This window comes from Numida meleagris, chromosome 2 (genome assembly GCF_002078875.1).
Source record: "Numida meleagris isolate 19003 breed g44 Domestic line chromosome 2, NumMel1.0, whole genome shotgun sequence".
NCBI classification, from domain to species: Eukaryota; Metazoa; Chordata; class Aves; order Galliformes; family Numididae; genus Numida; species Numida meleagris.
Genome location: NC_034410.1, coordinates 20,354,258 through 20,379,262, shown reverse-complemented (window position 1 = coordinate 20,379,262; position 25,005 = coordinate 20,354,258). Strand labels below are relative to the sequence as shown.

The window sequence follows — 25,005 nt, the reverse complement described above, 5'->3', positions numbered from 1 at the left end:
CAAGGTGGGATAAAATGCTAGCTAAATCTCCTTGCAGTGCTCAGATAACTGTTCTGAGACAGACACTTAGTAAATTTCCTACAAGATGATCTTCCTGCCATGTAGCGGATAATCATACTCACTCTGATGCTGCACTTTTAAGGGGTGTGCAATCTTTCCTAGAGAAGGCCAGCTAATTCTCAATGTCTGCAAGCTACATTATGCAAGTTTCTGAATTTGCTGGCCCCAAGGTTTAAACAATGACTCTTGTTTGTGCTGCAGTCATGTCAGTGGTTATTGTTATCCTATACCAACTTTTAGGAGCAACCAAGAAGGAGTAGACAGTGCTGGGAGTGTATTTTTACCATTGATTTGGTTGCAGTTGTGTCACTGGTTCACAGAATCCTGTTTTGCTCTCACAGTAACACAGTTTTCAGGAGAGTTGGGGACTGAGTTTTCCTGTTTCATGCTGGAAAGAGAAATGTTAACATATTCATTATGTGTATTGCTCTGAATAATTGACAGTTGTGCCTTGGCTGACTGTTACTGAAGTAAAAGAGCTCTTAGAGTGTGCAGAAATCCATCTGTAGAGAACAGCTTTCAGCACATCTTCAAGTCAGTAAATGGCTCACTGCACAAACTGTAAGGTAAACCTAGCTATTAGAAACTGAGGACCCACTCTTAAACACTGTTAGGACATTATTTTGTACGCAGATCAAAAGAGGGACGCAAGTCTATCTTTAGCATCATCCAGATCAAAGCTGATGTACAAGAGAGGATTTTCATAACATTACTTGCTATTATTTCTACTCATATTTTGCTGATGTTTCTTTTTTTCAGTCCGTCATTATTTTTATATGTATATGTGTATATTTTTCCTATAAATATATATGAAGAAGAAAGGGAATTTTCCCTGGTGAAAAGCATTGTTATTGCTTTCCCTGTCTCTTATCACGGTTTAACACACCTGTGACTTATATATTATGGCATGACAATCAAGTTCTTATCTTTATCCATGCAATCCATTGGAAGGAGATCACCATACTTCGTTAACCATTGTCAAAATAAGACACTATTTTTATTACCATACTAGTACAAATATGTTTTGATCACTGCCATAGATGGAGTCCATCAAAAGAAACAGAATAATAAATTTGACTCATTCTTGGGGTTAAAATGTTTGCAGGGAAGATACATACATACTATGAAATCTTAGAGTCGGCATTGCTCTCCTTTCCTATCTTTACCCTCGCGTGAACCCAGAAAAAATTGACTGCGTGGCTGCCAAGGGTCAATAAAAAGTGAAATCTGTAACACATTAAATGTGTTTGCCTAGACTAACCTCCAGTATGTGAAAAGACCATTCAGGCAGTCATGGTGCTATACAATTATCTTCACTTTTAGGACTTACATAGCATGTATGCATACCTTCCCTGAGAGACAGACTACTCTTAAACAGTTTAATCTATTTGAAATATGAAAACAGGTGGTAATTCTGTCCTGTGAAGTGACCCACCATGACAGTGTTCAGAAGCAATATTAGTTGCAGGTGCATTTGGAACAAGATGAAGTACCACAGTAACCAATTTTTTTTCCTTATAAACTTATGATTTGATATACACATATGTTAGAATTGGACTACTGTGTTGGTGTGTGAGAAATTCTTCCTGGTCTTGTCACACAAAATAATAGGCAGATTTGCTAATATATTGGCAAGATGTTTCAGGAATGACCCAGGCAGTTGTGTTCTCTTCCATCATGTGCACAACACCAGGGAATCAGTGTTGATTATAGGACCCAGCCCTGTTGTAGTCCACTGCCAATGCAATGGACTTTTCTGTGAACTGATTACAAGCCATGAGTGTGCCATGGGAGTTTCAGGTTGGATATTAGGAAAAAATTCTTTTCAGAAAGAATGATGATACATTGGAATAGGCTGCCCAGGGAGGTGGTGGAGTCACCAGCCCTGGAGGTGTTCAAGAAATGTGTAGATGTAGCACTGAGGGGCATGGTTCAGTGAGCATGGTGGGAATGGGTTGATGGTTGGAGGAGGTGATCTTAGTGATCTTTTCCAACCTTAAGGAGTCTATGATTCTGTGGTTCTGTGATCGTGAGCACTAGGATCTCTGATTTCTACTGGAACAGCATTCCTAGTGTGCTAGGCACAGATGCACTGAAGGTGGAATAGAGACCTCCTCTTACAGTAGCAGATATCTCTGTATGACATTAAGTACTCAAATGAGTGGAGGACTGCTGCTTGAAGCATTGTTGCATACTGAATGAATATGTTGCTCTCAGTGAACTGTGACATGGAACCAGGGCTGCTCTGAACACCTTATTTAGACAGGATGAGCTGTTAATCATTCATTATTTGCTGCTGTCTATAAAAGGAAATTGAGAGATTTTTCTCAGGTCATGACCTTTACAATGTCATGTGTGTGCAAGCGGAATGTAAACTGGGCGGCACGCAAGTGACTCAGTGTTGAGTCAAAGCAGGAAGCCTAGGGAGCAAAGGGTGAAGTAACAGGCTATGAGCAGATGACAGCATTCCTTCAGGTATCTCTGATGGAGCTACAACACTGTCCTAAGCCTCATGGTTTGAGGGTCCCTGTGAACACTGACTTTTTATGGAGTCATCCTCCAGTGCTTCTGGCTCTCTCCTGCAGCATCTGTCTCACATTCTGTCAGGGAAGTAGGCAAGAAATCATCTTGTGGTTTCACTGTCCACACAGGGAAAGGGATAAAGCATTAAGGGAGACCCCTGAGACATACTGATTAGATAAATCCTTTGTAGTGGCTCTTTGCATTGCTTCGTTCCACTGTTTATTAGCAGGATGGTCTCTGTTTACCACTCTTACTCTCTGAGTTTGGCCGTGCTTATCACTTCTTAAATTTCATGATCTTTTTGCTGTTTAATATGATATGTTGCTTTTATACAAAATTTTTGCATAGAAATGAGTAATAAATGAAGAAGAAAAAAAAGTGGAATTTCTGCAAGGCAGAAGTCTAATAAATTAAAATTTCAATGATAAATACATGGGAAAAAGATATTTTGTCCTTGATATGGATAACGTTTGGGAAAAAATAGATCTTACTGGAATTGGAATGCATTTTATTGAACTTACAGTGTGCCATTTTGTCAGAAGTTGAATGAGATTCAACTGAAAAAAAAAACAGAAAAATGGTATTTTTAATAGGTGAGATATTGTCTTGGAGCACTGAAATGTTTAAGCGAAACAATTAAGTTATTGTAGTATAGATACTAATGAAATTATATTAAGGACTATACGTACTCTAAGGAGACCGCTAAATAAATATTTCAGGTAGTTGCTGTGAAGAGAAAATAGAGTTGATAAAATGGTTCTTAGGTTTTCATCTAGGACTGCCACTGACTTTATTTTTTTAGTTAGCAAAAGTGTGATATAACAAAGAGATCTTTTCTGTTATTTAAGACATGTGAAGTATATAGGACAAGGCAGATCAGCAATCTAAAACTGACGTCTAAATGCTATACAGCTATCCTTCTCTGTGTGATGTTAAGCCAGTGATGAGGCAACTTGAATTATGCTCACTAGTGACTTGAGAAGCTGTGGCTTGCAAAAGAAATGATCTGACTGGTAGCATGGAAATAAATTTATCACACTTCATGCAGATGGGAAACCAGAGTAAGTTACGAGTTATGAGCATTTTGGTGTCTCCATGTAGAAAGCACTTTTTGGTATCAAGGATGAGCCGCACTTCACAATTTTTCTCTAAGAGCACTCTCACAAATTATTCTAACAGAGGGTAAATTCTCTCATGCATAAGAAACATTTTCTGTTACGTATTTATTTATAAATAGCTGATGAACATTTTGCAGAAACTTCCTCGTACTCAGGAGCTAGAGGCAGAAAATGAAAATGATAGCTGGTAAAGAACCAGTCCACAGGGATACTAACGCTTGTAGTGAGTAAGATTAGAAAAATATATCTTCTTTAGCATCAATGTCAACGACCCCCTTCTTCCAGCCCCTCTGCCACCAGCTCCAGCTGTTGACAGCCCCTGGGCTAAAGATGGCTTAAAGCTGCAAGCAGCCAAGGAGCTTGTGTGTGAGAGTGTTGGGGAAGATAAGGAGTTCTGATTAGCCATTGGATGGGACTTTAGGAAATGAATTAATGGCAATTAAGATTAATGAACCTTTATGGAATGAGAGAGACGGGGTTTCAAGAGAAGGTACAGATAAATTAACTGGACAGTGGAGCATCTAGTCCGGATCAGTAGAATGACTATGGGTAATTGCTTCTTCACTAATTTTAGCCATAATGTGTCTGGCCATCATATGCAGAAATCTTATGTTCTAATTGATGGAGACCTGCATGATGAGTTAATTCCTCTTTGGTGGTAGTGTTAATAATTTAGCGCTATTAGAGTTAATAATTTAACATTGTTTACTGCAAAGTGATCACATGCAGGCACATCTTGATATCATAACTGGCATCTTCCTGAAGGAGCTAGCAGGATTCACTGCCAGGGCTGTATGACTGTCATGGCATGTGAAGTGTAAAGAGCTGTCGCACTTGGCAGTATCCTTCTGGAAGCAACAGTACTGATAACAGGAAGCATTAACCCTACTGACTATAGGTATGACTATTCAAAAGACTTGGAACTTGTTAATGGTTGTGTATCTGCTGTAACTGAACACAATTGCCTGTAGAACCAGATTTACCTTACAGTGTAAATTCATTTCCTGCATAGTATACAGCAAAAAAGGACAAAACCATCTGAGCCTGGTCAAAGGCAGATACGTAAAACATGGACATAGTACCATAATCCATCCTACATGAGACTAATTAAATAAAGCAATTACTTCTAGTCATTTCACTAAAGTAACAGACTTCAATATATAAGATTAATAAAATAAGTAAGAATACTTTTGTGTAGCATGGAGAAGTCAAATTAGTTATAGAAATTTAAAATATTTGCCTATTTTTCAAACAAAAGCTTTTCTGTTTGCAAATTTTATTCCTGGAGAAACGAAGGAGGCTGTGATGAACATTTGTCAAAGGGGAGTATCTGCAGAAAAAAAAGCTTTTTTTTTAAAAGTCTGATCCATTGCTTCTGATGCAAAGAAAGACTTCTCATCATTTTGTTAGGTATTTAGGGAAGGCTTGTGAGAAATATGGAAGCTTCACACTTCCCCAGTAAAACTGTGAAACACTTTGAGTCCAGAGAATAGCGATGTCAAAAATAAATAATACAAAATCAGTGAAGAAATTTTTTGTTGATTTGTTGTTTTGTTTGTTTGCTGTCTAGAGTGGACAGACAGCATTAAAATTTCAAAAGTATTATAAAGTGGAATGGAAGAAATGGTTGTTCCGATTTGCTGTAATTAGGAAAGGAGTAACAGATCTAATGTATCTCAAGGGCAGTTTAATTTAGATAGTCTGAAAGTCTTCATGTTTGCTTTTAGAAATTACCAATGAAGTGACAGAACTCAAACGTCTGTCAAGAATGACGGATGGAAGGAGGATAGACAGGAACTGTAACTGTGGAATGGACAAATAAATGAAACTTTGGAGTTCAGTGCTCATAGAGAGATGCTGAACAACAAAATTTTTTATTCTCTATTAAGAGTGAAAATGTTTATAGAATGCAATATGTCTTTTAAATGTCTTTTTTTTTTCTATTCCAGACGTAAATTGATGATCAATTTATTCATAAAATATTATACATTTTAATGTATAAAAGGGGTTTAAATAAATACACTTAGGTAAGTTAATGTGTGGAAATAACCTGAGATAATTAATAGTGAGCTTCAATACAGAATAATCTGGGTTTCCCAACTATCTGCAGTAGAAAAACTGTTATACATAACACAAACACTTTCATGAAGAACAAGAAGAATGCTACTGACAAGACTTGTGAATGATCTGGGATAATGATCACTTAGAGAAGGATTTAACACTTATCACAGTTTATTGTTACTGTACAATTTGTCATTGCAGTAGCGTGCCCAAGAGAGATGACTGAAATCCTGCATTTATATCATGTTTGAAAATGGAATCACAGCCTTAACCATTATGGGTCTCTCCAGGATATTTCAAGAGATCTGACAGTCATTTTTGAAAAAACCCCTAAGTTCTTCTGCTCAAAATTCTAGATAATGATTCATAAATATAATCCAGAACTTGTAAAATGGAAGTGGAAATTCCATAAAATGGAAAACTTGTAAATGGAAATTGGCTACTGCCTTAGTAAAGAGAGAGTTGAGTAAACCTTGCCAATATATTTATAAGTATTTTCACGTAGAGAAGATATTTGACAATGAATACTTCATCAATATACATTTCACAATGCAACAAATGGTCCATTCCAATCAGTTTAGAATCTGAATATGCATTCAAAAATCAGAAGAATTCTACCTGAGCAAACTTCTGCTGACCAGAGCTATTTCAAAGCCATTTCTAAACTCTATCTGTAACTCATCTTGCTGCTTTGCGATTACTGAAATGAGAAAGAATACACACTAACCTAGTTACTAACAAGACATATATTGTCAAGTGCCTTTGATCACTTCAGGAGTTATCCTGTCAACATGTACAAATATGAAACCTTATCGCTCTCTATAACTACCTGAAGGGAGGTTGTAGTGAGCTGGGAGTCGGCCTCTTCTCTCTTGTAACTAGTGACAGGATGAGGGGGAATGGCCTCAAGTTGTGCCAGGGGAGATTTATGCTGGACATTAGGAAACACTACTTTTCTGAAAGAGTGGTCAGGTGCTGGAATGGGCTGCCCAGGGAGGTGGTTGAGTCACCGTCCCTGGAGGTGTTCAAGAAACATTTAGATATAGCATTGAGAGACATGGTTTAGTGGGGTTATTGGTGGTAGGTGGATGGTTGGACTGGATGATCTTGTAGGTCTTTTCCAACCTAGCTAATTCTATGATTCTATGAAATATCTGAGGGATGGGTGCAAAGAGGATGGTGCCAGGCTCCTTTCAGTGGTGCCCAGTGCCAGGACAAGAGGCAGCAGGCACAGACCAGAACACAGGAGGTTCCCCCGAATCCCAGGAGCGCTTTCTGAGCTGTGTGGGTGCCAGAGCACTGGCACCGGTACACAGGGGCTGTGTGTGGGGTCCCTCTTGGAGATCTTCAGGAGCTGCATGGACACAGCCTGGGCAGCTGCTCTGGCCAGCCCTGCTGCAGCAGGGACTGGGCCACCTGTACTCACAGGTCACGCTGTGACTCTGTGATTCTGCTACTGTGGTAAAATCCTGTTTTCCTTGCAGGTTACATTATTCTCTGGATTAGGATTAGAAGAAGGAGAAAGAAACAAAAGATTAACGCACTCCTTTTGCATTACTCAGTTTCATTCTCACTGGGTGCTCAGGAATGGATTCACCTTTAAGTGTAACTGTCACCTGGAACATTTGGCTCCATATCTGATAAGGTAAGAAGAGATTTCTGGAAGGTTTAAGGGGCATAATTAGGTGGAGTTGCGAAAAAGTGACTATTCATATTTATTTTCACATGTGATTACTTGTTAAATATTCCCTTTAGGAAAGGGAGGCAGAGTCCAAAGTGCATACACTTTACTCCCCAGAGTAGATGAGGCAACGAGAGGAAAAAAAAAAAAAACAAACAAGAAAAAGCTGTTCATCATCTCTGTTTTGCATAAGAAGAACAAAGTCCACCCATGCTGCATGTCCTAGTCATTTTAATCTGTTGGTTTTTGAATGATCTTTCAGAGAACTAGAAGCAAACTGAGAACAACTTCCACGGTGAGTCAATGCACTTCTTTTTAAACCTGAGATATTTTATTAAATTCACTAACATCTAAAAGTGGGGAAACTCCAGATAGCTTCATTCTTTTCTAAATAAACCTATACTTTCTCATTTTTTTTAATCTATCCTGAATTACAGAAAATAGAATGCTTCTAGCATTCAAATGAGATTAAGTAAAAGATCCACAGCTATCAAGTAGGTAAAACAAAATGTAGGCATCTGTAAGCAAGCTCAGGACATCTCTGCTTCTTTCAACAAGTCTATACTTGCCCATTGCTAGGATTCACTTGCAAAGTGTGACATTAATAATTTTATTGATTTCAATAAGTATATTTTTCTGTCAAACAGGTGGTCATTGAGATTCCTGTCCTATGCTTAATAGTTGTATGTTTTTCAGTATTATTTTACAGAGAACTATCCTAAATAAATTAAAAATGCATTCTGAAGATGAAAAGCAGAAGCGTACTGTAGATGGAAACAGATATGAGATCGCTACCTCCATCCAGGATCAAGATCCAGAAGACAAAAAGTAAATATTCTTTAAACACTGTAAACGTGTTCTTTATTGAAGCATATAAGATTACATTATCTTAGTTTGTATTTTATTGAATTTCATATTTTAATTTATTTTATTTTAATGAGATAGCCTAATAGCAGAAAGCCCAGCTTATGATTAGCATTCATTGACACATTCATTTGGTGCAGAAGGATGAAAAAGTTCTTTTTCTATTACAGACTAAGTGTCCAAGGATTGACTACCGTTTAATGAAAAGCAATTCCAAAACACAATTAAAGTGATGTTAGAATAGACATTTGGATATGATATCACCAGATTAAAAATATGTTAAAATTAAAACTATGTTGGGGAATTGATATTTTACATACTTTTAATTAATTCCACTATGCCTGTGTGAGAAAATCTAATTCTATAAGTTATCTTCCTTTTCCCTGTTATGAAATCTATATAATGCTTCAGTTCAAAGCTTCCCCAGTCGGACAGTGGAACCATCAGCCCCTGTTGGGGTTGTTGTAGCTTTGAGATGGGAGAACTGTGAAGGCCTTGATTTGAATTTACAGTAGTCAGGAGCTGATGCTATTTATATACCTCGTGGTTTAAATACTAACAGCCAAGAATTCTCAATAAATCATGTTTGCTTTACACAGGTTTGTTTCCCACAAAATTATTTCTTAATTACATTTTAACTGAACAGTATTAATATATTGCCTTATTATTTTTGTGAAATATTGTTGGTTTTTAAATGTATTAAAACTATCACATCTCTTAAGGAAGGGAAAGAAGAAGAAAGGGGAAAAGCCTAAAATGGTCAGCCCGTTAGCACTGGTAAGATTTATGCTATACATGTATATGTGTACGCATATTTACACACATGCACATTTTAAATGTGCAAATGTTTTATGTTTTAAATGCTTAAAATAATGTTAGGGTACTACATATATGGTCTTGTCTCTACCAAATACTATGAAACTACAGAATATTGAATATACTGTGGCAACCAAGCAGTTCTTTTGGTGGAAGTAGCTGTATTAAAGAAACGATCTTACTAGTGTTATGCATGCTTAGAAGCCTTCCCTTAGTAAGTTATCATGGTAAATTTGTGCTCAATTTGTTTTTATGATAAGTTATAATTTTCCCATTTTGTTGTTTCTTCCAACACAATGAAAATAGTGTCCTTATAGCTAAGACTACAAGTATCATCCTGTCCTCTGAATTTTCTGAGTCACACTCCAAGCACACATATCTGCCTCATTACTCATTCGGCAGTCACCAGAGCTGGCAGTAAAAGGTACCACCATGGCACACATTAAAATTAAAATTAAAAATTATGTAATAAAAGTACTTTAAGTTCCAGAAAACTTAAATTTTCTTTATATTTTAAAATAATTTGTTAATGTTTAATCAAAGTAAATCCCAGATACTCTATTAGTAAACTGAAATATTCTACATTCTGTAGATGTAGTGTGTGTTCTAAACAAGAGTCATATAGAAATGAATAGTAATAAAACTACAGCCCAAGGTTTTGGCCAATGACCCAGTTCTGCTTTGCTATACCAGCTTGTACTTGTACAATTTCAATAACACTGTAATTTAAATCAATACAACTAGTATAGTGCAGAATCCACCCAATGGCTTCCTATCTGCTATCCAGAGGGACCTGGGAGGAACTTTTCTCTGCTGTCCAGAGGGACTTGGACAGGCTTGAGAAGTGGGCCCATGCCAACCTCGTGAAGTTCAACAGGGCCAAGTGCAAGGTTCTGCATTTGAGTTGGGGCAGTCACAAGCACAAATACAGGCTGGGTGGAGAATGGCTTGAGAGCAGGCCTGAGGAAAAGGATTTGGGAGTGTTGATTGATGAAAGATTCAACATGAATCAGCAGTGTGTGCTTGCAGTGCAGAAGGCCAACCGTATCCTGGGTTACATGAAGAGGTGTGTGACCAGCAAGTTGAGGAAAGTGATTCTGCCCCTCTACTCTGCTCTTGTGAGACCCCACTTGGAGTATGGTGCCCAATTCTGGAGCCCCCAACATAAGAAGGACACTGAGCTGCTGGAGCAGGTCCAGTGGCGAGCCACAAAGATGGCACATCCCCGACAAGGACAGGCTGAGAGAGCTGGGGCTCTTCAGCCTGGAGATGAAAAGGCACTGAAGAGACCTTATAGCGGCCTTCCAGTACCTGAAGGGAGCCTACAGGAAAGCTGGGGAGGGACTTTTTATAAGGGCATGTGGTGACAGGACAAGGGGAAATGATTTTAAACTGGAAGAGGGCAGATTTAGAGTAGATATCAGGAAGAAATTCTTTACTGTGAGGGTGGTGAGACACTGGAACAGGTTGCCCAATGGGGTTGTGGATGCCCCCTCCCTGGAAGCATTCAAGGCCAGGCTGGTGGGGCTTTGAGCAACCTGATCTAGAGAGAGGTGTCCATGCCTATAGCAGGGGGATTGGAACTAGATGATCTTAAGGGTCCCTTCCAACCCAAGCCATTCTATGATTCTATAAAAGAAGAGCTGTTGAGTTAAATAGCAAGGGGTATTTAGGAATTCAGTAAGCTTTGATAATATGTATGGTACATTCACAGTAATTTTTCTAATTCTATAATAATGAATTTATGATGAAAATAATTGTTCCCTTAATTATCACAATGCTATAAGAATATTGTATGTTCTGAACTTCAAATGACAAAATTCAAGAGAACAAATTGCATTATTTTTATGTGCCCTTTATTGATATTTTGATATTTTGATAAATTTAAATAGCACAGATCTCTGGAGTGGAGAATTTATTATATAGAAGTTCTTCTGTTAGAATAATTTATTTCTGTACTTAGAAGTTGTTTTATAAATTTAACTGAAAAATGGATAAAGTTGTAGCTCTGAAAACTAGGTATACAGTTCATAGCTTTTTCTTGACTTTCATAATTCTGTAGTCATAACATTGTGTTAACATTCTAGTACCTCAATGAAAATGAATTTATTTTCTCGTTCACAGTTTCGATACTCCAGTTGCACAGATAAATTGTTAATGATATTTGGCTCTCTCTTGGCAATAGCCCATGGAACCAGTCTCCCTATTGCAATGATAATTTTTGGTGACATGACTGATAGCTTTGTTATTCCCAGTGACAGAAATTTTACAGGTAAGAAAATGTCCCGTGGAGAGAACAGTGACTCATATTTGGAAAACAGCTGGCAAAATTTGAGCATCTTGACCTGTGATATTGATTTCAGCAACACCAACTTGCTAACATACTGTGTTGTAAATTAGTAACTGTTGTGTTTGATCAAAACCCGCTATCATAAATGAAAGTACTCATTTATTCTTGTTTCAATTTGCTCCGTAGCCTTCTTTGCTAAGTCAGAAATCCAAATTCAAACACAGAGTGGTAGGCGTGCACTGAGCGATACCAAAGTGAGGAGGGATTCTGTGACTTTGGTATCAATTCACGCTTGGACCAGATTTGGTTGTCCTCTGAAATCAAATGTTAGATATTAAACTTGTGAACAGGCTTGTTGCTTGGAATGTTCCATTTAAAAAATATTAACAATTTAAATACATATCTGTGGTGATACAGAAAAATCACGTGACTATCTTCTGTCCTGCATCCATTTTTATTTTTATTATTCTTCTGTAAGACAGAAATATGGGCACACTGCCTTTTGTTTTTAGCATTATACAAATGCCCTCTATTTTCAGAAAGAAAAAACAAACAAAAAAAGAGGGTAATGAATATTGGTGAAAATAATGCTGGGAAACAAATTTGTTTAAACTTGTTCTATCAAAATTATTTACTCTTTTTTTCTTTCTAAGGAGACCTTTCTGTACTGAATTCCTCTTTAGTGATGCTTCAAAAGCTGGAAGAAGATATGACAAGGTAATTAGAAATTGACATTTCCTTTTTTTTTGACGTAGGTACACATTTCTTGCTAAGATGTTCTTCTCCTAGATATATATATTACATACTTGAAACAGCAGAAAAGCAATGGCTTTTTGGAATAATGTATGCAACTAAAGATTTGCATATGAGATTACTGAAGACACTGGGAAGTTTTGTTAACATCCACAACCATTCCCAAAAAATTCCCTGTGATCTTTTACTCTCTTCCATCCCATCCCCTTTTCAGTGGTGCTCCATGTTTCGATGCCTCAGCATTTTCTTCTTTCCTTCTTCCCTTCCTCTGAATTTATAAGCAGTGTTTTTTATGCTGAAAAATTAGATTTGTTGTCATCCATCAATTCCTTCAGCTATGTTGATTCACTGATAAAAAGCAGAATTAAAATTGCCAGATAGTTTCCTGCCAAGTTCAGCTAAAATATCTGGACTACAGAAAACACAGGCTTAGATTAAATGCAACTTTAAACCTAGCGTTTGATAGCTGTCAGTAGCAGAAGACAACAGTCAGTAAGTGCTTCTGCTAGAGAAGAGTAATATTGGAGATTCATAGAGAAAATGGAAAACAAGCAGAAACATCAGCTGCTAATAGGTGCATTTTGTTCAGAGTCCCTACTAAGTGCTGTTAGAAGGCTTGGTTTCTGAAGGATGTCTGAAGTTTATATGCATTTCCTTGTACCACTTCAACTTGTTTTCTTCTGATTGACATTTGCTCCTCGTTAGGTAATGAAAAACATCTGAGATTTCAGGACATCTAATGTGGCCTTCAAGGCAATTGTTTTTTCCAGTGAAAAAATATTAATCTCTGAACTCATGTCTCACTTAAAAGGAATAGGAACTCTCTCTGCATCTTCAGCAAGCTATTGTCTAGGAGTCGAAACAGATTAAAGAACAGATTACAGGAAAGCAGAAAAACTGACAAAAAGAAAGTGTAAATGTGAGTATAGAGTTCAGTAACTACATGTTGAGAACAACGTGTTCTCATGGCCCTAAGAGATGGTCTATATGAGGGAATCATTTGTTAGCACCCTGCATGTCACATTGCCTTTTAAACAGTAAGTCTGAAAGAAGGTATGAGTGCTCTCAGAGCAGCCTGAACTTCTCTTCAGGAAGTAATTGTGGAACAAGAACTCACAGAATCACAGAACTGTAAGTGTTGGAAGGGACCTCTGGAGATCATCCAACTCAACCCTCTGCTAAAGCAGGTTCCCTACAGCGGGTCACACAGGAAAGTGACCAGGTGGTTTTTGAGTATCTCCAGAGAAGGAGACTCCACAACCTCTCTGGGCAGCCTGTTCCAGTGCTCTGTTTTCCTCATGGGCCCCTTGTGCTCATTGCCCCTTTGATGGTGGTTTACACCACCAAAAGAGCCTGGCCCCATCCACTTGCCTCCTGCTGTTTAGATATTTATAAGTATTGATAAGATCCCCCTTCAGTTTTCTCTAGGATGAACAGTCCCATGTCTCTCAGCCTTTCCTCATCAGGGAGATGCTCCCAGTCATCTTCGCAGCCCTCCACTGGACTCTCTCTAGAAGTTCCCTGTCTTCAATTGAGGAGCCCAGAACTGGACACAGTACTCTAGGTGTGGCCTCACCAGGGCACAGAGTACAGGGGAGGATCACCTCCCTTGCACTGCTGGCCATGCTCTTTTTAATGCACCCTCGGATACCATTGGCCTTCTTGGCTACAATGGCACACTGCTGGCTCATGACCAACCTGTTGTCCACCAGGACACCTAAGCACTTCTCTGCAGAGCTTCTCTCCAGCAGGTCAGCCCCTAATCTGTACTGGTGCATGCGGTTATTCCTCCCCAAGTGTAGGACTCTGCATTTGCCCTTTTATGGCTATAAAACAGCATAGGTACAGGTTCACTTTTCTGAGGTCCCCAAACTTTCCAAATAGAGCTCTGAACTGTGCTCATTAGTTTGAAGAAGAAGCTGTTTGTACCCATCTTCAGTGTCTCTAAGTATTCCTGCCAGCAGGTAAAGTAACAATAAGCACTGTTTACACAAACAAAGTTCAAACACAGGTGTATTCAACTGAATGTGTGTATTTGTTTAGGGTTTTTACTCAGTTAATAGTTCGCCTATTTCTCAAAAGAAAATGAACAATCAATGTGCAATGAATGCAGTGAGCACATACTGTCTAATGAGTTTCTGCAGTGAAGTTACAGAATGTATTTCATTGGCATGAATGCTGTAAAGATATAAATCCCTTTTCTAACAATTTGTCATGAAACAAAGTCTAAGCATAAAACCATCCTGTGATGTGATATAACATCATAAAGTAATCGTCTGAAGTAATTACTGCTGAGTCTTCCTGCAGTATCCTTGATAACTTTATTTAAGTAGTTTCTGTGAAGAAGATCAAGGTCAATATTCAACTAATCAACCTTCTAATGGGTTAGATATTAACCCATTTTATTAATCAGTTTAGATACAGTTCATTTCATGATGACTGTAGTTCCAAAGTCCCTGACTAAAATGTATAGTATTTCAGCTACTGGAAATGCTGGACTAAAATTTGAAAATTTTCAGTTACAAAGCCTTGTTCTCCTTTTCTGAGCAGAGTATTTGCACACAGACTTCTGTAACTAGCTCCTGCCCAGTTTCATGCTACAGTTCTAGAGAATCAGTATGGCTAACTTACCGCTTGTGAGTGAAATCCCAAAGGTTTTAAAGCTTTTTTTTTCCCTCCTCATTATTCTCTTTTATGTAGATGCAGTTTTTTTATAAATATATGTCATATACACCATGAATATTTAGCAGTTATCTGTAGTCATATGTTCAGGAATCAGCTCAGTTATATTCAGCTGCATTCAGTTATATTCAATTACACAGCCCTGTCAAAAAGAATTTGGGGGTACTGGTGGATGGCAGCTAGACATGAGCCAGCACTGTGCCCTCACAGCCCAGAAAGCCAAACATATTCTGGGCTGCATCAAAAGCAGCGTGGTCAGCAGGTCAGGGAGGTGATCCTGCCCCTCTGTGCTGCACTGGTGAGGCCTCACCTGGAGTACCGTGACCAGATGTGGAGTCCTCAGTACAGGAGAGATGTGGGCCTGCTGGAGCGTGTCCAGAGGAGGGTCACAAAAAGTAATGCAAGGACGGAACACCTCTCCTATGAGGACAGGCTGAGAGAGCTGGGGCTGTTCAGCCTGGAGAAGAGAAGGCTCCGGGGTGAGCTGAGAGCGACCTGTCAGTACCTAAAGGGGGGCTGTAAGAAAGGAGGGGATGGACTCTTTAGCAGTGTCTGCTGTGACAGGACAAGGGGAGATGGTTTCAAATTAAAAGAGGGGAAATTTAGACTGGATATAAGGGAGAATTTTTTTACAGTAAGGGTGATGAGGCCCTGGGACAGGTTGCCCAGAGAGATGGTGGATGCTCCATCCCTGGAGACACTCAAGGTCAGGCTGGACGGGGCTCTGAGCACCTGATCTAGTGTAGGTGTCCTTGTTCTTTGTAGGGGAGTTGAACCAGGTGACTTTTGAAGGTCCCTTCTAACTCAAAGAATTCTATGATTCTATGATTCTGTGACTTTCCTGGTTTTGTTCTGGTTTAAGATCAACAGAAACTGGTTCTGATACCAGTTCTGATTCAAATCAGATCTGATTTGATTCTGTTTGAACATTTGAAAACTGGATCAAAGTCAATTTCAGCTTGACAAATAAAGTGGTTCACACATTCCTTGGTTTTCATATGATACTTTGCTCATGGCAGAGAACTGAATTCACTTAGAAGCAACATATCTGTTATGGTTTTTGCAGCATTTACTTGAAATAGTTGTATTCTCAAATGGGGAAATATATATAGCATGCATGCATATACATATTCTTACAGACAAGCATGTTGTATTATATACGTGCATGTGAATATAAGATACAGGTATATATGAATAGGCCTGTATGAATTAAATAAAAAATGCTATGATGTTTATGGAAATATGACACATTTTAGCAAAAAGGATATTGCATCTGAAATACAGTTCTAAAATAATCTTCTGAGATTATTTTAGCTTTTATGTACTGACAAGATATACAGATATACTATACTGCCAAGAAGAAAAGGTAATTCCTGTTTAACAGCAGCATTATTTATTTTATTACATCTCTGAAAACTGGTATTAAATACTACTCCTAGAAAACCTAGGAAATTTTAAAGAGAAGTGTGAACTCTGATATAAAATGTAAACTCTAATTCGGGTCTAAACCAGAAGAAATGGTCATCAAGCTAAATACAGATTAGCAAGGTAATTATTTTTGTCTTCTTGCAGATATGCATACTACTATTCTGCAATAGCAGCTGCTGTTCTTGTTGCTGCTTATATCCAGACCTCCTTCTGGACACTGGCAGCAGGCCGACAAGTTAAAAAAATTAGAGAAAAATTTTTTCACGCAATTATGAGACAGGAAATCGGATGGTTTGATGTAAATGATGCAGGAGAACTTAACACTCGTCTCATAGAGTAAGTATGCTATATCTTCTGCATTGTTATTTTACCTTAATATTGTATGTATATATTGTAATAATTTTCTGGTTTTGATTTTTAAAATTTATTCCTTTGTGAATCTCATACAAGTTATTTCAGGGAGAGAGCTGCATAGTGTGAGATTAACCTGATGAAAAAAGATACAAAGTTCTGTGCACACTGGGAACTGAGCAAGGTGATGACTGACCCCAGCAGTGTGCACAGCTTTAATTGCTTGAAAAGCTATTCCTCTCTCCTTGTTTGCGTGAATGGTTTTAGCTGTTCCTTCCAGATATCCCACAGTTTCCAAATAGATCCAAAATTTAGGATTAAAAAAGTGAGAGTAACATTGCACTGTAAGCAAATTTCGGGTTTATAGCACCACATTCTCACATGAAATAAGAAATTTCCTGTGACCACATTATATACTGCTCTATCTTTAAGCAAACTGTTGCCAACTCATTGAATAATAAAGACTTTTTTCTACACAGGTGCCCATGTAACAAAACTGAAAACTTTTCTGTGCTTAATACATTTACCTTTCTGTCTGTATGTAATTTGTTTTTCAGTGATGTCAGCAAGATTAATGAAGGAATAGGTGATAAAATTGGACTGCTTATTCAATCGGAAACGACATTTTTAACAGGATTTATTGTTGGTCTCATAAGAGGATGGAAATTAACCCTTGTAATACTTGCAGTCAGTCCTGTCCTAGGACTTTCAGCAGCCCTCTGGGCAAAGGTAGGTTGAGATGCGTTCAATGTTAGGTTTTTTATACAGGATAGATAATTTCAGGAATCTACATAGCTGTATTCTTACAGATGGAATGTATTGCTTAGAACAATTACAGTGGCTTTAGAGAACATCTATAAACATAAGCTGAACTGTGAATAAATGCCCTTGGGTAGTTTGAGTTTTATACTTCTGGTGGATTGGAAAGATGGGCTTTAATTTGAGGCAGTTGATGTCAATACAGCATATTTTATACAGAATAGGAGACTCATACCAGTAAAACTCATACTAGTAAAATACATATCTCTATCTGTTAAAAATTCATTCCTTCTGTATAAGGGAATAATTGCACTTCCTGGATAATACTCAAATAAATCAGACTAAGCTGTGATCACCTAAATGAGAGAAATAACATGGGATTGGAGTGACTTAAATTTGCAGTTTGGAAGCCTTCAGTGTGTATAGTACTTCCCTCAAATTTCAAAGATGATGTAAGCTTTGTTTGTCTTGAGTAAGTGTGTTAGGGAATATGTCAGAGTTGAGAGGCATTTGCGACATGTGTATTCTAGCTGAGAGTCTTTGCGGACTATGGCCAATTAATGTAAGTCTTGAGCCCTCTGGCTAAGGTAGCCAATTATGAGAATGGGCTGAGGAGATCTGCATGAGGAGAACCCCGCCAGCTCAGCATAAGTGGTCATCTACTCTCTTGCACTGGGTGAAAGCAGACTGGAAAATCCATCCCACAGATTTTGAATTATCTGACTGAATTCATAATGCAATTAAGAATATCGATATTGAACACTCCTGCACTTGTACATAATATAATCAAAAGGCTTCACAATGGCTTTTATCAGTTAAGTGCTTGAGTTCATTCTGCTTTTCTTAAGTCAGAATATTTGATCCTGTATTAGATTCTCACTGCATTCACTGACAAAGAGCAAGCTGCATATGCAAAAGCAGGAGCTGTTGCAGAGGAAGTTCTGGGTGCAATCCGTACTGTAATAGCTTTTGGAGGACAAGAAAAAGAAATTCAAAGGTAAGAGCAATGCTTTCTTTAATCAGTTATCGTGAAGTATTCATTTCAGATAGTTTCAAATTTTCTTTCATCTTCACTGCTGAAAGTCAGCCCAAATAAGTAAACATTGCACCTCCTGCACTTTCTGGGCACTGGGGCTGGAAATTGTCTGTTACTGACTTCTATATGTCAAATGACAATTCAATATTTTTCAAGAAACTGGCAAATTAAGTCGAGATATTGTCTCTACTCTGGAAACTGCATAAACTACTTCAAACAGTTAGTGATAGTTTTAAACAAAAAAAGTCTTGCCATGAGAAACAATGATGGCATCTTTGGTAATCTGATTACTCTGTAGGGGTCTTTTAAACAATATTTCTATTTCCACTGTACTGTAGAAAAACATTGCTGTGATGTGTCTTAACCTTTTATCTCAAGCTAGCAGTGATAATCGCAAAACTTGTCACAAATGGTTCACAGAGTTCACTCACCTCCGGGTTATTTAAGGAACTCACATGTCCTTTCTGAGTGCAATATCCTTTTTTTTTTTTTTTGTCTGCCAGGTCAACTGATGTTGGCATTTTTTTAAATTATCTTAAGTTATCTCTATGCCTGACTACCAGGCTTGCCTTTGTACCTCCTTAGGGTTATGTATTATACATTATATTCCTTGTAATACCTACAATAATTCATCCAGTTTTTGGTACTGTGTGACATGGTACACGTCTGATTGTATTTCAAACTTCTGTTTTTTCTTTCAGATATCATAAGAATTTAGAAGATGCTAAACGCATTGGAATAAGAAAGGCTATTACTTCTAATATTTCTATGGGTGCTGCTTTCTTACTGATATATGCATCATATGCACTGGCCTTCTGGTATGGAACTACCTTGATCTTAACTGATGATTACACTATTGGCAATGTTCTTACAGTAAGTATTTATCAGTAATGTGGCAAAAAATTCAATTTCTTCAACCATAAGGAATACCAGCCAGGACATCTCCTAAAAGCTACCTGCTTTTTTGCTTGTCTGTTTTGCTTATGAATCACTCAGATTTGCAAAAAAAAATCCATCTGATATGAGATACTGGCTCTTTGGAACCTTTGCCAAGCAAGGCCTGTCTTTTTAAGGGCAGGCTGGCATACAGAACATTTCAATCATGTTCAGACAATTACTCATGTCCTTTTTTGTAACTCCGTGCAGTAGGTAGTAGAGCTTTGCTGAAGTCTTTGCCAAAGAATGTTTGAATACCAGAAGTTTACGTGTGTTCAAGGGATGGCAGGACAAAATACACTAAGTGAAATTCATTGAAGGGTATTAAATATGGAAAACCAAACTGCTTTAGGAAATCCTCTGATCTGAATATAGAGTCCATCAGAATAGCAAGGAGAAGTAGAACAGAACCCTGCTCTGTTCTTACATGCCTTATTTTAGGTATCACATCTGTGAATGTCCGCTGTTGGAGAAAAATGATGGTTGTGATGGACCTTTGGTTTACCATACTAACAGGGATGTTGTTATCACCTCTCTTTGAAGTGTGTCTTTTCAAACTAGATAAAAGCTAGTATGTCTTTCCAAGCAGATAATATACTTTTACTTCTTCTGTTCCTTTTTGTTTGTTTGTTTGCTTTGTTTTGTTTTTCTTGGTTGCTTGCGTTCACTCTCTTTAATTCCAACAGGACAAATGTTTATTTGTTTGTGGTGGATGAAATAATTCCTGTCACTGTGAATGCAGAATGTACTTTGAAGATCAGTTTTGTTCCATTGAAAGCTATATCCATCTTGAAGCAGAAGTATAATTTTAGGTGTTTGGAACATCTTTTGCCAAAGAACGTATTAATACAAGAAATCCTGAAACATCAAGTGTACATATATGTTTTTTGGCATAAATCATGAAAGTTTCATTCTCAGTCATCAGGTTGTTTGCAACATTCACACAGGGCAGGATCATAGTTTTCATCTAACTCTTAAGAAGGCCTTTTGTAAATGTTATTCTCTATTTAAGAGAGAACCTTTTATTTTTCCTTTAATTCTACCTTTTAATTCTAGATTACTTAAACTGACCCAAAGTTATCTAATATAAATAAATAAATGTAATTCTCTGCTTAAATAGGTCTTGATATATGTCACCATAAACATTTCTTTCAGGTCTTTTTCTCTGTATTGATTGGAGCTTTCAGTATTGGACAGACTGCTCCAAGCATAGAGGCATTTGCTAATGCAAGAGGAGCAGCCTATGCAATCTATAATATCATAGACAATGTGAGTATCCCACCATTGTTCAAAGACTGTTCTTTTTGAAGTGCAAGCACTATTATGGACATTAAATTAATAAAAGTGAGTAAAATCAGAAGTAATTCAAATACTTAATCTGATATGTTTTCAAAACATATTTCAGTATCAATTATCAAGGTATAAAAATTTGACGTTAACATTAATTCTAACCTCAGTTCTATATGGGAGGCTTATTTAAGGAAGGATCATCTACATATTTTTATTTAGATTCTGTGCAAAAAAAGGTAGAAAATGGATTTTTTCTGTATTCAAATCATTGAGAATATTTATGGTAAATTTTTAATTATTAAAAGGGTAATTTTATTGCTGCTGCATCTTTAATAATTTACTGCTATAGTTAACTTCTAATTCTACACAATTACAACAGTGCTAAAATAATCATTTATCTTCTCATAAGCAGAGATATATGTATAAAAGCAGATAGAATGTAAAATTATTAGTCATTTCCACTTTGCCTTTTAGAGTTCTTGTTTCAAAGATACAGTACTGGATCACAGCATCAGTTAGTGTTGTAGATACCCTGTAATGTTTTTAATCAGGAAGGATATTCTATGATTCTATGATATAACTATGCTGATAGATAGAGATACAGTTACAACCAATGCAGGTATATAAGGATAGGCTTGAAGGATAGTGTCACCACCAGCAGCATGAGTGTCTGCAAATCTATAAAACTATCTGGTAACCTGGATGTGTGCTTTCAGAGTCTGAAATCAGGAATGCTGTGATTTTACGAGCTAATGAAGTTGTGTAACATGCAATTACACATTTTGAATGGTTTTTAAGACATGCTTTGAGTTGTAGACCTACCCCTTGATAATAATGAAAACAGTGGCAATTAAGAACTTTGTTGAATGATTTCTACTTAATAGTCAGTGGCTCAGTTCTTTCTCACAAACATCATTTCAGCAGAAAGAGCAAAGCTCTCAATGAACAGAGTATCAGCAGCTCATCAGAAGTGATCTGCTCACGTTAATCGGACAGTGGAATGAGTCTCAAAGTACAGCTAGCTATGGATACATTCTTAAAGACAGCATATTAAATTCATGGAAAACATTAAAAGGAGAAATTATAAAAGTTATTTTTGCATTAACAACTCAGCAGTATAGTAGTGAGGCAGCCAACAATGGAATTTACATGCTTCCCAAGTCTCCCCTAAGTCAGTTTAAAATTCTATTTAATATCTCTAAAGAACAGTGATACATTTGTCAATGGTTTATGGGCATTCGGCCCAGTTCCGTGACAAAGGAGACGGGGGATCCACAGGCGCATACCCCGGGAAAAGGGAAAAGGGGAAAAGGGTAAGGAGATGGCCCTGAGAGCAAAGAACAGCGGCAACAATCTGAGGAGAAACAAACTAATTTACTAAATAAGATATCGGAATGCAAAACAACACACTGTAATACAATATAATTACAATTTAAGCTGATAAATCCAATACAGAGAGAGAGAATGTCCCAAAATCAAGGCAGGCCTTACTCTACTACCAACGATAAGACGGCTGGAGAGCGAGGTGCTGCCAAGACGAGAGACAGCAGAAAAAGGGACGAGGTCTCATGATCTGCAAGTTTTTATACTGTGAGCTTTTATCTTTTCCCTCCGGCTGGAAAATGGTAACAGAGGAGAAAAGTACCGTGGGGGATGTAGTAGTCCTTCTCTTCTGAGAACCAGGTACAACCACTACATGATGTTATGATGTGGAATACCAATAACCGAAAATCACAAAACCATGACAACATTCTAGGATTTCCCTATTTTAAAAAAAAAAAAAAAAAAAAAAAGGTCGTTAGGAGCTAAGCTTTTCCTCTGCATGTTTTATTTCACACAGGAACCTCAAATTGACAGTTACTCAGATGCAGGCCACAAACCAGACCACATTAAAGGAAACTTGGAATTCCAAAATGTTTTCTTCAATTACCCATCCAGACCAGACGTTGAGGTATTGTAAATGAAACTTAAATTGTGGATAATATGCTAAGAAATAAAAAGTGAAAAAAAATAAGATTTTCTTGAAAATGTAACAATTCCAGGTTGATTTTCTAAATCATGTAAAAATACAATGTCATCATAATGACTTAACCTTGAATTATTTGCGTCTTAGTAAGTGCTGTAATAAACTCAGAGACTTACATTTGAATGATTTCTGAAAATACCTTAATAATGAGTATCTTTGCACTAAGTAACTATTTTCCTCCCTACCTTGAAGGAAAATAACTGATCTAGGGAACGGGATCTTTCTTACTTTTGGTAGGCCAAAAGGAAAGACATACTTTTATTGATAAGCCATTCTTACTCATAAATGCAAAAAAAAAAAAAATTAAGAAAAAAAGACTTTGGCTTTTCCTTCTGTCAAGAAGGTGAATTAAGTGCTTGATTGTTCTTCATACAGAAATATGAATGGAAAGACATCTATTGATCTCAATGGATTATTTTCTAAGTTTCTACAAGTATGAAATGAACAAAGAAACTTCTCCCCTCTGGTTTCAGACAAAATTACAGAAAGTTAAGGCTACAGTGAGCTATTAAAAAGTACAGTATAAAATAATGATAGTAAAGAAGAAAGTAAGGATTTCAGTTAACTCAGAAGAGTTCATTTCTGCCTAAGTTTAAACTACCTAATGGTCAAGTTAACTGTTCTTTGCAGCAGGATTAAATACAGCAAAATAACTGTCAGGCATCAACACTGCAAAATACTTCCTATCTCATTAGACAGATTTTTCAACAATCCTTACTCTCTCTTCTATGTTTTTTTTCAGAAACAGCCTAAATTTTATTTTAATATAGGAAAAAAGATCAGATTGATCATACACTGAAATCAGTTGCAATACAAATGTTGTAAATTCTATTGCTACTTTACTTACATTAGGTTTGTTTGAGTTCTGTGTAAGTTTTGTAGACTAACTGTTTTATGGCATTAAGACCAGAAGGTTAAGACAGTGTCATGCATTTTTAACCATTATTACTTATGTAGGACTTCTTGTTCTGATTTAGAATTATTATATCAAAATAAAACATACTAGAAGTTATTTATCTGTGCTTCTTGTCCCCAAAGAATGAGATAAATTTTACTTGAGAAGCATGGATATTGGTACCAAGAGTGAAGAGGCAGTGGTATTGTTGAGGGTAGAAATTTAGGAAGAGATGTTGATGAGGACACGAGGCTGCAGGGTACCAGGAAGTACTGGAATGTGTCAATGCATGTTTGTACATTCAGAGTGGAAAAAATGCACTTAGCCCTAATTTGGATGCTGTCTATCAGATTTGAATAGATCATTGCAATTGAATTGTTCATTTTTTGCTAGTTCTAGAAGACTAGCAAAAAATACTCCATTCCAATAAATATTTCCAACTGCATTAGTTACATAAAGTATAGGAAGCTGTGCTGACTCCTTTACACCCATTGTCTGTATAAAGTAAAAATAAAAACATATTTCTTTATTTTTTAATGTTAGATATTCACACTACTTAGGTGAGAAGGTTAATGTTGTATCATCCATGCCTATGAAATGAGTATTTTATGGTACACAAAGGTTATGCACTGTGCAATGAAATTTCGCAATTGCAGAGAACCCCTTCCAGAAATTACAATCCACAGGGGAAAAACTAAGAATACTTCAAATTTAGCAAAATGACTTTCCCTCCAGAACAATGTGGAGTGTATTCTATCACTTTTACGCTGTGACTTTTACTGTGCAATGGCACCATACCTATAGGTTACATGGTGCACATAATGAAAAGTTGAGGCAACATAATATGGGAATATGGTTTCATATGGCTATATTATAGATACAGGTAGTAATCATATTATTATTATCCTGTCATATAAATTGGTTCGTTATACTGTTGACTGCAAAGTGTGTTGTACAATTTATTTATATTGGATCAGATGTGTTGAAAATATGAAGAAAATTTAGCTCAACTCATCAGTTATATAAAATTTAAACTCACATGATTTTAAGTTTTATATTGTACTGTATAATTCTGTAAATATGAAGGATGTTTTCCTGAAGTCTTTAAAGTTTCTGCAAGTTTACACTGATGTTTTTACATCTTGTTTTGCTTTTGGCAACCTTTCTTACGTGCACAGATACTGAAAGGCTTGAATCTCAAGGTGAATTGTGGCCAGACAGTAGCCCTGGTTGGTGGCAGTGGCTGTGGGAAAAGTACAACTGTTCAGCTCATCCAGAGATTTTACGACCCTAAGGAAGGCACGGTAAGACACCTCAAGGGAGCAGACTGCTCTGTGTGTCCCAGTTGTTGGAAGTCAGTTTCTGGTCTCATTGCCCTTGTTCAAATGACATGGCCAAGTCTCCCCTAAAAAGACAGGCGATGGCCTGGGGAGAGA

General features: G+C 37.2%; 1 protein-coding gene across 6 annotated transcripts in view; it reads left to right on the top strand.

Moving 5' to 3' along the window:
- The window catches only part of LOC110394090 (multidrug resistance protein 1-like), a 51,879-nt gene that overhangs the window by 6,590 nt on the left and 20,284 nt on the right, over positions 1-25,005 (top strand). For 2 of the 6 annotated variants that reach the window (XM_021387745.1, XM_021387746.1), the window contains exons 2-14: positions 7,247-7,407; positions 7,518-7,738; positions 8,140-8,271; positions 9,030-9,084; positions 11,248-11,395; positions 12,067-12,130; positions 16,421-16,612; positions 17,185-17,356; positions 18,259-18,383; positions 19,124-19,295; positions 20,514-20,627; positions 22,489-22,599; positions 24,748-24,873. In XM_021387745.1, coding sequence (XP_021243420.1) covers positions 8,177-8,271; positions 9,030-9,084; positions 11,248-11,395; positions 12,067-12,130; positions 16,421-16,612; positions 17,185-17,356; positions 18,259-18,383; positions 19,124-19,295; positions 20,514-20,627; positions 22,489-22,599; positions 24,748-24,873 — 1,374 coding nt within the window. In that variant the 5' untranslated portion in view covers positions 7,247-7,407; positions 7,518-7,738; positions 8,140-8,176. Of the gene's footprint in view, positions 1-7,246; positions 7,408-7,517; positions 7,739-8,139; positions 8,272-9,029; positions 9,085-11,247; positions 11,396-12,066; positions 12,131-12,977; positions 13,086-16,420; positions 16,613-17,184; positions 17,357-18,258; positions 18,384-19,123; positions 19,296-20,513; positions 20,628-22,488; positions 22,600-24,747; positions 24,874-25,005 lie in introns of those variants that run through there. The other 4 variants (XM_021387749.1, XM_021387747.1, XM_021387748.1 and 1 more) reach the window with 4 other exon arrangements.